Source organism: Lithobates pipiens, unplaced genomic scaffold (assembly GCF_037356315.1).
Source record: "Lithobates pipiens isolate NorthernLeopardFrog02 unplaced genomic scaffold, aLitPip1_a1.2 Scaffold_13, whole genome shotgun sequence".
NCBI classification, from domain to species: Eukaryota; Metazoa; Chordata; class Amphibia; order Anura; family Ranidae; genus Lithobates; species Lithobates pipiens.
Window position 1 is genome coordinate 8540644 of NW_027507718.1, and position 16072 is coordinate 8556715.

General features: G+C 39.0%; 1 protein-coding gene across 2 annotated transcripts in view; it reads right to left on the reverse strand.

The window, feature by feature from the left end:
• The window catches only part of AOPEP (aminopeptidase O (putative)), a 613303-nt gene that overhangs the window by 573963 nt on the left and 23268 nt on the right, over nt 1-16072 (reverse strand). For both annotated transcript variants that reach the window (XM_077474816.1, XM_077474818.1), the window contains exon 3: nt 190-1018. In XM_077474816.1, coding sequence (XP_077330942.1) covers nt 190-947 — 758 coding nt within the window. In that variant the 5' untranslated portion in view covers nt 948-1018. The remainder of the gene's footprint in view (nt 1-189; nt 1019-16072) is intronic.

The window sequence follows — 16072 nt, forward strand, 5'->3', positions numbered from 1 at the left end:
GAACTCAATGTGCTATAAAGCTGACCTTCTTTGCTGTGATCCAGATTTGAAGCAAGGCATAAAAGGGATGCCGAGCATATTTACTATGTCTTAATGGCAGTTGAATCCACTCGTATTAGATGTCTCATGCTTGTATCTGTGTTACTTGACAGTAGCTTATCATATTTATTTTTTTTGGTAAGTACTGACCTTCCACTTTGGTCCTTAGTCCACTTCACGGACCTCCCATTTGCTGCTGTTTTATACCATATTCTTACTGCTGATGGGAAAGCACATGGCATCTTTACTCCAGCTTTTCTGATCTGCAGGCTCCATGAATCAGTAACAAAGATGAGCTCCCCACATCCAGGTGCCTGGCTACGTTGTATGTAACAAGATAGTTGATCCTTCCAACGGCTTGCAGGAGAAGCTGCAAGTTCAGGTGGCATTTGATGGCTTTCAGGGAATTGTTGCCCCAATCCATGATTTGACTGGGTAGAACACATGCATTTTTCAGTAACTGGCACCGAAGTTAAATCTACTTCTTCAACCTTTAACACAGTTAAATCACAGCAGTCCAGCACTAGAATAAAATCCCCACTCCTATGATTCCATCTGTCATAGCAGTTCCCCGAACTAGTAATCCCAGAAGTCTCTTTCCTGTTACCATGGTGATCACACTTATCAAAAGTATCTTCACCTATAGCACACAAAGTGGTGTCTTTCATGCTACTATGTGACGAGCATATATTTAAAGGTGACACAGAAGATTCAGGTTCTTGGACTCCATGGGCTTCAGCCAGCTGAGATGAGTAAGCTTCACCAGTCATAGTAGGCTGAAGGAATAACACAACACTACCCGATATAGTCTGGCTGTCAAAATAGACATCTAGGTCCAGGGCAAAATGCTTCACAAGTATGTGACTTGTATTAGCCATTAATGGCAAGTCATCAGTATCCGGATCCATCCTCAACTCTTTTCAGGGATAACAGTGTCGTCAGCAGGATAACAAGTGCAATTCAATTGCAAAACTAAAATCTGAAAGAAAAAAAGAAAAAGAAAAACAGAATTTGAATAAAAAGCATAGATTTATTTTTGACAGTTTGTTAGTATCTCACACTGACTTCACCACCAGAATTGGCCCAATTGTCCACTGTATACATAGGCATGCGCACAACTTGGGCACACCCTAATCCCCCTGTGTGGTGCAGATCCCCCCAGCTGCCTGGGCCCCCGTGTCACATGCCCCCTTACCTCCCTTCTTTCCTTTTTTGCTGGCTTCTACTGGGCTTTTTTTCAGAATGGAGAGAGGGGGAAGGGGCTGGTAAACATGTCATTTATTGGCCCCTTCTTTTTCTCGCAGGTATTGAACACTCACTGTGTTCATTCATAACTGAAGCATTGTAAAACAGTTTAATATGCTTCAGTTTGTAAATGAACAAGAAGTTGCTCAGCACAGAAAACTTCCCATTTATTCACTGTTCAGCGCAGCTGAGTTTGCAGAGAAAGGAACTGGGGAAGCTTTGTCCTCAGTCCCTTCCCCTCAGAAGTGAGACATTAGCGGTCTGTTTAGGCTCTTGATATTTCACCAAAGCCCCCAATGGTGCTCCTAAAAAAAAACGTAAAAATAATTAAAAAAAAAAATTGTAAAAAATTATTAATTATTAAAAAAATAATACAAATAAAAAAATTCTAATAAAACCATCCACTACCCTACTGAAACTATCCACTGCTCTACTGACACATTCACCGCTGTACTGACTGACACCATCAACTGTCCTACTGACACCAACCTCTGCCTTACTGACATGCTCTATTGACATAGTTCACTGCCCTACTGACACCGTCCCCGTTTTAATACATTTTAAATTTAATTATTAGAGTGTACGTGTCTGTGTATTTTTTTTGTATATACATATGTGTATATGTTTGAGGTTTTGGGTGCACACCCTAATGCAATAAGCTGTGCACACCTTTGACAGTATGACACCAGTTGAAAGCTCTTGTGATGTAATATACTGATAAGTGTCGAGTTTGACTTCCTTTTGTCTGTCTCTTACTTTTGATATTCATAAACCAATAAAACCTAAAAAAAAAGCACCGATTACAATAACATGCCCTAAGAGAAGAGCATGCAAGAACCCCTTACAGTGTTGGAAACATAATTTGTATTCCTTTTAAATAGTAGAGTGGGTCACAATGACTAATGCACTAAAAGAGGATTTGAAGTTGAAATTCATGACTCCATCATGCAACTCTAAATACATTACAATTTTTTTGTTTTGTTTGTGATGTGATTGTTTCCTCCCAAAGATACATAGGAAGATTAATCAAACCTCTCCAAAATTAGGAGAAATCTCACATCTGACCGTTCTCATGAAAATCAGGTGTCCCCATTGGATTAGATTCACTCACTTCCTGTTGGGGTGACAAATGTAGAACTTTGGATATCTCACACCTTCCTATCCCAATTGCAACATTTCCCATAACAAATAGATAGGTTTAATCTACCCAATAAGAACTCAGGGCTTCTAACCCTTCCAAAATCTGTCCAAAACTAGAAAATAAAAGTTTGGGCTACAGTTACTCTATATTTTATAATGGCATTAGCCAGTGCATTGCGAAGGGCAACGAATATAAAAGAACTAAAGTTTAACCTAGGTGGCTAAATTCTAGTATAAATAGGCATACCAACGAGAAAAAAAAACATCTTTTAAACAATATAATGCTAAGGGGTACCCACAGGCGTTGCAATAGCACAAGGAATGCAAAAAGAAATGTAAGAGTGCAATCAACACATAGAAGGAGAAAACAAATTAAATAAAAAATCTCCCCAAATGTATATATATATATATATATACACACACACACACACACATATACACATATACACATACATACATATATAAAAATAAAAGCAAAGCATATTGGCCCTATAAAGGATAATTGGGACATTGATTACAAGTGAAAAGGAGAAGGCAACTGGATTAAAAGAGAAGTATGGCTAAAGCTTTTTTGGCTACACTTATCTTCTGGAGCAAAGGAGTACCAATCCAGGCTCTGGAAGCATCCTGACCTTATTGGCAGCTGGTTCAGCCACACAGCATGCCTGCTGAAGGGGGAATCGCATGAGGTGGTGACCGAAGCTCCATTCACACCTAGGAGATCCAGAGTCACGGCAAAACATGGGACGCATTTGCAATGTCATTATTTCTCAATGGCACCCCAAATGCGGAGCGGTTTTTGCCGAGATTGTCACGCGAAAAATCGCTGCAAAATCGTGCATACAAAATTGCAGGATGCATGTCACCCAAAAGAAGTTCCAAAACCTCAAGTCACCTAGGTGTGAATGGAGCCTGATGGTCGCCACTCTCTACTCAGAGCGGACTGAGAACATAGCGACCAGTGGTCATGTAATCGCTTAGTTCTCTGGTCTAGAGCCAAGTGGGGAATAGCTGCAGCATCAGACCGATGCTGCTGCGGGGAGGCGAGTATAGATGTTTGTTTTCTTTACTACTCCCACACTTCTCATTTAAAAACATTCTTCTACTAAATTTTTAAACAGGAAACGGAGGGGTTTAATAAACAAGACAGTATTAGTAACGCAACATGGAATGTACCCCTGTGGCTAATTGAAGCCAGTGTTCAAAAGACTTGAAAAACATAAAAAGTGATTGTAAGGGTTTCTTTTTTTTCTTTTTTATATTAAACATGTTTTACTAAATGTGCTCTGTGCCAGGTATTGCACATCGCAGCCCTGACCCCCCCCCCCCCACACACACACACACACACACACACACACACACACACACACACACACACGGATGCTCTAGGCTCCTCCACTTCTTGGTGCACCACCATAGGAAACCCTTTCCTATAGGTGTGCACCTTTTGGCTTGCTTCTGAGCCGGACTGTGTGATTCTATAGACACACAGAGTGTGGCTTGGTCCCGCCTCCAAGTCCCTCACAGGATTTGATTGACAGCAGCAGATGCCTATGTGCCTGTGTAAAGAGGGAGAGAGAGCAGCACTGTTTGCAGATGGGCGCAGTGCTGGATCAATATAGGTAAATATATAGCAAGGTGAGGGGGCAATATACTTACTAAGATATTTTTTACCTTAATGCAGGGAATGAATTTACTAAGCTCTAGTGCAACTGCACAGACTATTTGCTTTTCAGTAAATCAACCCCAATGTCTTTGGTCACAGCAAGCAATCCAATTAGACCCCTTTCACACTGTGGCGCTTTGCAGGCACTACAGAGCTAAAAATAGTGCCTACAAAGCTCCCTGAAAGAGCTGCTGCTGTGTCTCCAATGTGAAAGCCCCAAGGGCTTTCACACTGGAGCAGTAAGCTGGCAGGATGCTAAAAAAAGTCCTGCTAGCAGCATCTGCTCCTGTCCATTGACATCAATGGGGCAGCATGGCTATACCGCCAGCACAGCGCTGCTGCATCAGCGATTTGCGGTGGTTTTAACACTTTTCACGGCTGCTTTTTAACGCTTTCTCAGCCGCTAGCGGGGGGTAAAAGCGCCCCACTAGCGGCCCAATAGCGATGGTAAAGCACCGCTAAAAATAATGGCGCTTTACCATCGACACACCCACAGCCCCAGTGTGAAATGGGCCTACTACAGTTGTCATTTTTCATGGGAAGGTTAGAACATCAAAGCTAATTCCTACCTGGTTGCTATGGATCACATATTATCTTTTTTTATCCAAGGTAGATCAATTTTCTTGCTGAGGAGTATGACCACAGAAACTGGATAACCTACAAGTAGAACAGTGGTATCTGTACGTATATTGCTGAAAGATTTTAGTGGAAACTTATACCTGCCTGTTAAATTAGGTTTTTTTCTTTTTGGGGGGGGAGGGGGGTTCAGATAAAAACAAAACGGTTAAATAGTTTAATAGTAGGTTAAATAGGTTAAATAGTTTAGTTTAATTTAATAGTCTAATAGTTACGGTTATTTTTTACATTTATTTTTTTATATATAATACAGTATCTCACAAAAGTGAGTACACCCCTCACATTTTTGTAAATATTTTATTATAGATTTTCATGTGAAAACACTGAAGAAATTACACTTTGCTACAATGTAAAGTAGTGAGTGTACACACAAAATATTGACACTTTGGGCCCAATTTGGTCATTTTCACTTAGGGGTATACTCACTTTTGTTGCCAGCGGTTTAGACATTAATAGATGTGTGTTGAGTTATTTTGAGGGGGATAGCAAATTGACACTGTTATACAAGCTGTACACTCACTACTTTACATTGTAGCAAAAGCGTAATTTCTTCAGTGTTGTCACATGAAAAGATATAATAAAATATTTACAAAAATATGAGGGGTGCACTGATATTTTTCACGTAGCTCCCGGCGGCGCGCACACAATGGCACAGCGGCAAATTCTAAGGGATGTACAGGTACGCCCATTTGCGCAGCCGTGCCATTCTGTCGACGTACATCGGCGTGCCCCGGTTGGGAACAGGTTAAAAACTGACCTTACTAAGCAGGAGAACACACCCTGGTCAGCGCTCTAGCTATGCTGGAACTCAGACTGCTCTCCTCCAATGATCACTCACACCACCGCTACACAGATATTCACTAGGAAGCTCAGTGTCCTGCTGTGTATCTTCCCCCAGCTCTTATGCAGCTGAGAGCAAAGGGAACATGATCATTTATAAAAAAAAAAAGGCAAAAAACTTTATTTACATTTTTTTTTTACTGTATCAATACAAAAACGTTTTTCCTTCCATTTCTATTTTAAACCGAATGGGTTGCTTTACAAGGTGATCGTTTACAATCACTTTAAGTTCAGCATTAAACATTATCAGACTGGGAGCTGGATTTCTTCTGACTGCAGTTCACAAAACACCCGCAGTCACACAAGTGCCAGCATCCAGAACAAATACTACAAATGGAATGCAATAAATGGGAAAACCAGTATGAATCATTTTTTTTACTTTCTTCCGAAGATGTGCAACAAAAATAAATATTTGCTTCATGAAAACAAAATATAAGCAGGAGGAAATGTATTATTCAGCTTTAAAATTCTTTTTTTTTTTTTTGAAGGCAAAAGTGTAATGTAACGCAAGGGATTTATATACTTTGTATAATAGGACAGCTCGCAGATCACCACTTCTAGTAAATTATGAGAAAAAGAGCCAGTTTACTAGAAGTGCATCCTAAGTATTCCTCAGAGACTGTGCGAGAAGATTTTTCAAGTTTATAGTTAAATATTCAAGGTATGTCATTACCATCTTCATAGCAGAAGGCCCATTAACATTCTGGATAATGATCTTCTGATAGAAAAGTGTTTTCTCTTTGGGAAAGGCAATATGAAGTAACAGCAACGCATGATAAGAACATTAGATTTGTCGATGTACAGTAGGAAGACATGACCAGATATGCAGAGAATGAACTGTTCATTTTGTACAACCTCTAGAATGTATTTGGGACTGGGACAGACTATTTAAAGTTGTTGATACCGAAGAGGTAATTTCTGAAGACACCTACACAGTCAATATGATACCATGCTGCTTTAAAGTGACCCTGCCCGGAGAAATGTATGGATTCTCCATCTGAAAATGCTTGATGGCTGGCTGTGCCTGACTTTCATTACTTTTAGCTACAGACCAGGGACCAGCATGTTATAAATGAGCATCGTAATTTCTTATTTTTTAGCCCCCCATTCACACTTGAAGGTGACCTTTACTTTCTTTGCATTTGTAGCAAAGGAGCAGAATCATGAGTTTTTGGCCCCTTAAGGCCCGTACACACGATCAGACTTTTTGACAACAAACATGCAAATCAGCGGTTTTGGAGCAACATCCGACCGTGTGTACGCTCCATCGGACAAACTTTTTCGGTTTTCAACTTTTTGACAACATAAGTCCGATGGAGCAAAGTCCGATCATGTGTACACAAAATCATCGGACCTTTGTACAAAGTACAAACACGCATGCTCAGAACCAATGCAAAAGATCAGACAACAATACAGAAGTTGACCAAAGGTGGCGCTGGAGTGTCTTTTGAAGTGTCATCAGTACGGTGAAACGTCACTATGTTCGTGTTTGTTGCCTAAAAAGTCAGATCGTGTGTATGGAATACAAACTTATGGCCAACGCCCTTTGTACAAAAGTCCACGGGAAAGTTTGTACAAAGTCCGATCGTGTGTATGGGGCTTTAGACGATATGTGTCAAATGCAAGGCCTGCAAGCTGGATCTGACCCACCAGGCCATTTCATGTAGCTGTGGCACCCCCTTCACCTCCACCCCCACTTTGTCTTAGGAGTCAGCAACATAAAGGGAGGACAGAACTCCTCCGCCAGATCCTGCACTTCTCCATGCAGTGGCAAGAGGCTCCTACAAGTCTTGCATCTCTCTTTGCAGCTGCAACGCCCCCTCATCTCAGCGGACTCTAGCATCCTCTTGTCCTTCTCCAGATCCTTCACTTTCTGCCTCCCAGTTTCACCCCCAGATTCTTCCTGGCAGCAGCACAAGAACACAAGCGAAGGGGGTGCACTGTGAAGAGGGTGGGGGACTCTTAACTTCGGATGATGGGAAGGCTCTTAACATTTGGTGTGTGTGTGTGGGGGGGGGGGGTTAGTTTTAGAGATACAGCAGGCCCTTTGAAGGCTACCATAATGCTGATGTGACCAGCAATTAAATCGAGTTGGACTCCCCTGCCTTAGACAATTAAATGGAAGCACATGAATATGCATGCAAACAAGTTTTTTTTCAAAGGCACACCTTTTAAAGTCTATGGAGCTTAAAACATGCCATGCAACAAGCAACACAAGGCTCAGGTATAAAAAAAACCTATTGAAAATAATGGCATTCTTCACATTCAGTATTGTCACGCTTCAGGAATTGCTCAACAAGATGCTTAGGTGTGAATGGGGACTAAAAGGAGAAGTCATTATAGTGATTGTAAACCCTCATCCTGTAAAACAACCCATTCAGTTTAAAATAGAAATGAAAGGCAAAACATTTTGTCTATAGATAAACAAAAATATTATAAATAGTTTTTTTTCCCCCTTCTTTATAAGTGATCACTTTCCCTCTGTTCTTAGCTGCATAAGAGCTGGTGGGGGGGAAGCAGCAGACGGAGCTTCCCAGTGAATGGCTGGCCAGGGGGGTTGGGGGGGGGAAGTCACCTGTGAGGACGAATCTGATCATTGGAGGATAGCAGACTAAGTTCCCAGCATAGCTAGAGGACTGACCACTTGCTTAGTGTGGTCATTTTTTTTTTAGTTTTTTTTTTTATAGAAGGCAGAGGGACTGGCAGGAAAACCAGGGATTTCACACAAAAGGAGAAATACAAAAGAGAACAGGAAAGCAGATCTGAGGCAACTATGGACTTTTGTGGTACAGTAAAGACTCACATACATTAATTATAAAAATATATAAATTTATTTAGAACAAGACATAGTTAAAATAACTCTTATAAGGAAATATGCAATATACATAAAACAGAATCTCTGAAAAAGAACTGAAAGAATAAACGTATATCCATCCGTGAAAGATCAGATAGTCATTCTTGATCAGTTCAGCCTCTCCATGTTTTGCGGTAAAACCACTTCTTCGGGAGTATATTTCAGAGTTTATTTGTATACTATACTATACTGCCCTCTCAGGCCCGAATGTATCTACTTTATTTGTGATAAACTTTCAATCGGTGTGTATTATGTGAGATATGTATCCCTTACATTCTTTTAACTGTGGTTGTGTATTGATTATACGAATCGCAAGCACACTTATTAAATAGACTTAGTAATATCAGTTATATATATTTTCTGCTTATCTTTGACAGTTTTTTCTGTATCTCTTATATTGTGACTTGGCTTCCACACTCACCTGGGTAATTGCTCTTCGGGGCCTGAGGGATCCTACTGGCTTGTGTCAGTCCTGTGTCAGTAAGCTATGTATATGCATTCCGTTTGGGGACACATTCTTTGGTTGGAATTGCATTTTGCTTATTATAGCTTTTTGTTGCTGAACTATGGAGTGGCTCACCCCTATTGCAGATAGAGTTGGGTCCCATATTGATCCATATTTCTGCAACTATAAATGTATTTATTTCAATGGGCTTGAGGTTTGCGCATATATTTGTTTGTTCTCTATAGAGATATTCACACCTATACAAACAAACTCTGAAATATACTCCTGAAGAAGTGGTTTTACTACAAAAAAAATGGAGGCTGAACTGATCAAGGATGGCTATCTGATCTCTTTAACGGACGTATATACGTTAATTCTTTCAGTTCTTTTTCAGAGATTCTAGTTTATGTGTATTGCATCTTTCCCCATAATTGTTATTGTTATGTCTTGTTCTAAATAAATGTATATATTTTTATAAATTCATGTATGCGAGTCCTTACTGTACCATGAAAGTCCATAGTTGCCTCAGATCTGCTGTTCTTTGTTTCTGCAAATTTACAGGACGGTGGTACTTTATTATATTTCTATTTTTCCAGTAGTGATAATTAAAGAGAACAGGATACTTTTTCATACAAGTACATGGTACAGCAGGCACATACCAGTGATTTGAAATTTTGGATTTAAATATTTTTTAATGATAACCTCTATTATTCTCTTATGGCAGGTTCCTTTTGAGTTATCAGCAAGTGTAATACGAAGCAATTATCCTTATAATTGAAAATGTCTGAAGAGACACTTCAGTGGCAAGAGTTAAAAGGGCTGACAGAAATTTCACAGTATACTATAGTAATCAATCAGAATTCCTTTTATTGAAAATTAGGTAATACATGAATTCAAATTGTGTGGCTACTTCAGTTTTCATGTTCCTGTATAAGCTGGTTTATGTGCTGGCATCTAACAACCGGTTTCTACCTATTTCTTTCACCTAATTTACCCTAGCAGGATGCAAGAGAAGCTGATCATCATGCAGACAGTAACAGCTGCCACCCTGGGGAGAGAAATCATGCCACAGAAAAAGAGACGGAAAGCCAACGTTATGCAAGATCCGTTACTGCCTTTAGCACTGATGTCTCCCTGTAGCTTTCTGTCATTTCTTCAGCAGCAATGGTCACATAATCAAGCATGTAAATGTCAACCGTTTGCATAAAAGCAGACTTCCGCATACTATTAGATGCTCCTCCATGTTACATCCAGGACACCTTTGAATGTCTAAGCAAATTTAAAAAAGCTTAGACACGCTAGCCAATCCCACAATGCTTTGAGAGTAACGATCAGAGATGCACTCATAAAAATTGGGGGATGTTTAAAGTGGCTTTTCACTAAGTTTACAAGTTTTCATGAATATATTCCTGACATGTCACATAGGGGTTTATTCTGGAAAGTGCAAAATCTGGTGCAGCTGTGCATGGTGGCCAATCAGCTTCTAACTTCAGCTTGTTCAATTAAGCTTTGACAAAAAAAAAAAAAAATTGGAAGCCTATTGGTTTCTATGCACAGCTGCTCCAGAATCTGCACTCCAATTTTGGTAAATCAACCCCAATGTCATGAAATACATTGAATGACCACTTCAGAGTTCAGCCTGTACCAGTCCCAATTCTTTACTATATCTAAAACACATAGTTCTGCAATTGTCCCTTTCAATTATGACAACATTTCACCTTTTGTCGGATACCTTAAAAAAAAAAATAAAAAGATAAATCGGATTTTTATTATGACTCAGACAAAGCCTTACATTGTGGGGGAGTTAAAGTATAATTCCAGTCAAAACCTAGCTAAGCTAAAATCTACTCCCAAACTCATTGCAAGTCTACTCTATCTACCCTGATCCACCTGTACTACCTATTCTGAAGTCGCTCAGGTCCAGTCACATGATCCAGTTCAGCACCCACTTCGGTATAGAGGAGGGACAGCTAACAATGGATTCTCCATAATAAGCTGCCGGCGCTAGAGCGATCATGTGACCAAACGGAGTGACTTTATAACAGGTAAGTGTAGACATATTTGCTTTTACAGGGTAGATAAAATAGACTTAGAATAGGGGTGGAAATAGATTTTAGCTTAAGTATGTTTTGATAGAAATTAAGTTGGAGTTAAGTTAACTTTATGAATTAGTAATAAATACAATATAGTAAGAGATTCATTTCCTTCTTGCATATTGAATTATTTCTCCAAAAAAGGATGGTACTGTAGGGATATCTTTGTATCACAAGCCCACTAAGGGCAATATTATTTTGTAGTACAGAACTTATGCAATTTATGTCTTCTCTGAATAATAGCACCTTTAATTTGAAAAGTCACAATGCAATACAGGAAGACATGCATTTCCTTCTTGCATATGACCCCATTTTCAAAATATACTTAAGCCCTAAAGTATAACCCTAACCTCTTCACCAACCCTTAACCAATAAAGAATAAAATTATAGCTGAACTCCTGGAATCCAGCCACTGCAGACACACTTAAGTCAAGTGAGGTGCATGGCACTTTGTGGACATATCTCTTAAATTTAGATCTGACAATGTTATATGTTGCTCCTGGAGGATACACTCTGGGGCTCTGAGATGGAAGATACTGTGTTCTTGCATACAGCATTTCTGCCTGCCCCTTCCCCCTGCTGCCCATTCACAGAAGCCCTTGTATTTTGTGAATGAGTTCACAAAAAAGGGTTCTGTGAATGGGCAGCAGAGGGGCGGGGCGGGCACAGCAACTGCATGCAACTCTGCTGCTGAAGATGCAGAGACCAGAAGGTCCAGTGTTGGAGCTCCAGAACTATAGCAAGCGCTATTCTTTAACCACTTGCCGACCGGCCACAGTACATATACTGGTTCCCAAAAAATTTTCATAAGTGTCAGGTGTTCAATTTGTCTGTCGCAATGTTGCAGCCCCACTAAAAATCACGGATCGCTGCCATTACTAGTAAAAAAAAAAAAATGCTATAAAAATATCCTATAGTTTGTAGACACGATAACTTTTGTACAAACTAATCAATATACACTTATTGGGATTTTTTTTTTTACCAAAAATATGTAGCAAAATACATATTGGCCTAAATTGATGAAGAAATTAGATTTTTTTAAAATTTTTACAGAAAGTAAAAAATTTAGGGTTTTTTCAAAATTGTTGTCTTTTTTGTTTATAGTGCAAAAAATAAAAACAGTAGAGGTGATCAAATACCACCAATAGAAAGCTCAATTTGTGGGAAAAGTAGGACATCAATTTTATTTGGGTACGGCATCGCTCGACCGCACAATTGTCAGTTAATATAATGCAGTGCCATATCGCCAAAAATTACCTGGTCATTCAGGGGGTAAAACCTTCTGGGACTGAAGTGGTGAAAGAGATAAGTCCAGGTGGTGGCGTGTATTTTGTTAGACTTACCTCATTGTATGCCTGCACATTTATCTAAGTGGCTGAATTCCTGAAGTGCACCTTTAACATGTTCACCCACATTTAACCCCTAAAGTATAAACTTAGAATCCCTACCGACAATTAAAATGTAATTAAAGTTCAAACTTTTTTTGTTTTTAAAAAAAAACGTAGGGAAGGGTCAACAGCCCTGTCAAGTTATTTTTTGGTCTTTGTACCACTGGGGGGGGGGGGGGGGGTCCTTCACTTCCTGTCAAGAAGTCACAACAGGAATGAGAGGAACGCAATTTCCATCTTTCAGAGTCATAGTACCATTATTTACATTGGAGTATTTTTCACCTCTTACAAAAACTCAAAATTTTTGGATTTCCCCCTCAAAAAATAAAAATAAATAAAAATCATGTGGTTTAAAATCCTAAACCAAGTTTGAAGACTATTTAATCCTTATTTTGCATATCCTAACTCTGGATTCTCTGTGCAAATATATGAAGTCTTGTTTAAAAATGAGCAGCATTTTTAGACAATCTACATATACTGATATTTTTTAACACATTTGTTGTATTATTAATGTGCTAGTCTAGACAGTGTGACCATACAGGTAGCAGCGCAAAAGGGACTAAATAAATGAAATATTCTAAAATCAACTTTTTTCCTCATCTAAATTACAGGTTAATTCAGGAAATGCATTAACATTCTTACCCCGTATATGACCATAACAAAACTAGCAATTACATAATTATTCTTACAGAAAATTTAATTTCAGTCCTATCCTGTGACAGTGGCACCAAAACATCAACCTCTGTTACTAGGACCATGAAGGGGGAAAAAAAAGTTCAGATTCGTACATAAACATAATGATTAAGAGAAGATTAAAAGACTACACATATGTCAACTTCAAATATCCACTGTATCTTTTGGGAAGTGGCAAGGTATAATCATAGAGGATACATGGAGCGACCTAAAGACATTTACATCCTGCTCAGAAGGCTACCCTCTGTAGTTAATGTAGTTGATTTGTAAAACTGCTCAAATTTTTTTTTTTTGCCCAAGAAACTGGTAAGGTATAATAAAGCACTTTCCACCAATATAGCTCAAACGTCTAGTAAACCAACCCCAGGTAGTGTGGCGGTAACAATGTTCATACTAAAGTAATGTTCCCATTTGGATTTGGGCATCAACTTAAATATTTCAGGTTTTAACTTCTATTAAAACTATTAAAACTACTATAGAACTATTTATATTACTAGAGTCACCCTGAAGTAATCAATCAGAACTACAATACATTGGCACAGTGGTCATCACTACAGGCTCTCAGCCGAGGTCATTTCTTGTTTTACAGGCCCAAACTTGGCCTACTGTCTTAGGACAATGTGCAAACATATGAAATTGTAATAGTAAATACAACCATTTATATTAACTTTATGCGTTCTCATTTTGCAGGGGTTTTCTTTAGGTGATCTAGCTTTCTCCCTCACTCAAACCATACACAAAAAATGAATTCAAGATTTATTCAAGTTGAAAGTTTAAACGTCTTATAATTTGCCTTCCCCAGTTTCTCCTTCCCCTCTTTAAAATGCTAACTACATTTTCAAATAAAACTTTTTCTGTTTTCAATACAACCTTATTTTGTCATCACCACCGCATCTCTGTGTTTCTCTATGGAAAGCATGGCTGGTGGGAGGGGCCAACAGGGTGTTATCTATAGCTGCCTGAACACATCACAGCACCCTGCCTGCCCTCTCGAGTGCTAGCTCTTGAGGGGATTTATGCAAACATCAAACTGCCTTGATATGTGCATATCAGTTTCAGCCCAGGTTCTCACTGAACTGCAGGAATGAAGCCGTGCGAGTTAAGAACTCGCACAATTTCACTCCCGCATGTCAGTCCCGACTTCAGGTTTCTTTATAGATGTCAATGTAAATCGCAGCCCGAAATCGCAAAAAGTAGTGCAGAATTTTTATTTTTTTTAATTGGTGCGGCGTCGCAAATGCAGCGTCACTCCAATTAGGATGGTGCCATTGCTCGCAATTTCTGCCGATTTGACATGCAATGTATGTCAAATCGTACCAATGTGAACCATGGCTCAAAGAGATTCCAAGGTAGAGTGCATTTGCAAGTAACACACACTGACCCTTCATTATTGGAAGAACTGACATGCAATAAATGAAAGGGGCAAGCCAGGGTCAGTAAAGCTGGGGAGAAAAGGACTGGATAATGCTAGACATTCTCCACCCAGGAAATGAGGTGGGCTCTGAATTGCCGCAGCTTTTAATGCATACTGTGCAAAGCTAAAGTAAAATAAGAGTAAGTACAGAAGAGAAATCAGTACAATTGTGTAAGACAAAGTCTTTGCTAGGGACATTATACATATAGCTCTTCTGAAGCAACAACTGCTGAATAGTCTATATACAAAATATATGTAAGGTGCTGCAGTATTTATTGGCACTAAAATACATCCATCATTAGAAAGATGAAGACTAAGGATTCTGCCTTAGACAACATAAAACATTATGTAGTATATATGCATTTAAAATGAATGGAGTGATAAGGGTGTAAAGACATTTTATTGCAGGGGTGTCCATACTTTTTTCAAAGAGGGCCAGATTTGATGAAGTGAACATGTGTGAGGGCCATTTTGCCAGACATCCTTTGAGCCATTAAAATTTGGACTAAGTGTGCTCGTCTGAGCACTAATACACTGCCAAACAAGAGTTCTCGCTGTGTGTGGTGAAGAGATGAGCTTGGGCGTGTTATTTGGATAGATTATATATATATATATATATATATATATATATATATATATATATACACACACATATATATACACACACACACACACACACACACCTTTTGTGGCCCCCAATGAATCCCAGAGCACCGCTCACGACTAAGGATGAGCTCAGGCATGTTATTTGGATATACCGTATTTATCGGCGTTCAACACGCACCTTTACTTTAAGAGGGAAGTTTCAGGAAAAAAAACATACATTTTAAATAAAGAACTGTGAAGCAAAATAAGCATCAGTGTGCATCAATGCAGCCTAATCAGTGCCATGAATGCAGCCTGTCTATTACCATGAATATAGCCTCACCATTGCCATCAGTGCAGTTTGGGTACAATGTAGCCTGATCGTGCAAGTGACATCGCTGAAAGCTGAAAATTGGCTTGGGCAGGAAGGGGATGTAAGTGCCTGGTATTGAGGTCATTAATGTGTTGGTCCACTAGGATCCATATTTGTAATTTGTATACTTTATGTGGATATGGACTAATTTTTAACAAGACAACTATTTTATGTACAAATAAAAGATGTGTATATTATATATATATATATATATATATATATATATATATATATATATATATACACACACACACATATATATATATATATATATATATATTATATATATACACACACAAACACACACACACACACTACTTAAGTTTTGTGTATTGTATGACACTCTTACATACACCTAGTCCAATCTCCCTGCCTGTCTAGAACAATTAAATGGGGGATGGTGTCAGTAATTTTTGAAAAAGACAGTTCCTCCTCCCACTTATATATTCACATCAAATAGCAAAATAAATGTAAGTTGGCACAGAGCCAAACAGCACTGTCCAGACAGAAAGTCAGGGGTCATGCAGCCTCATAGGACAGTCAGATGAGAATGAAAACTCTTCCTACAAGCTTTAGCCAGTGCTTGGCAAGACACTGACAAAAGTCACAAGACTGCTATATACTGCTGTTTAGAAAGGGTATTTAGCAGGTTTATATTTAC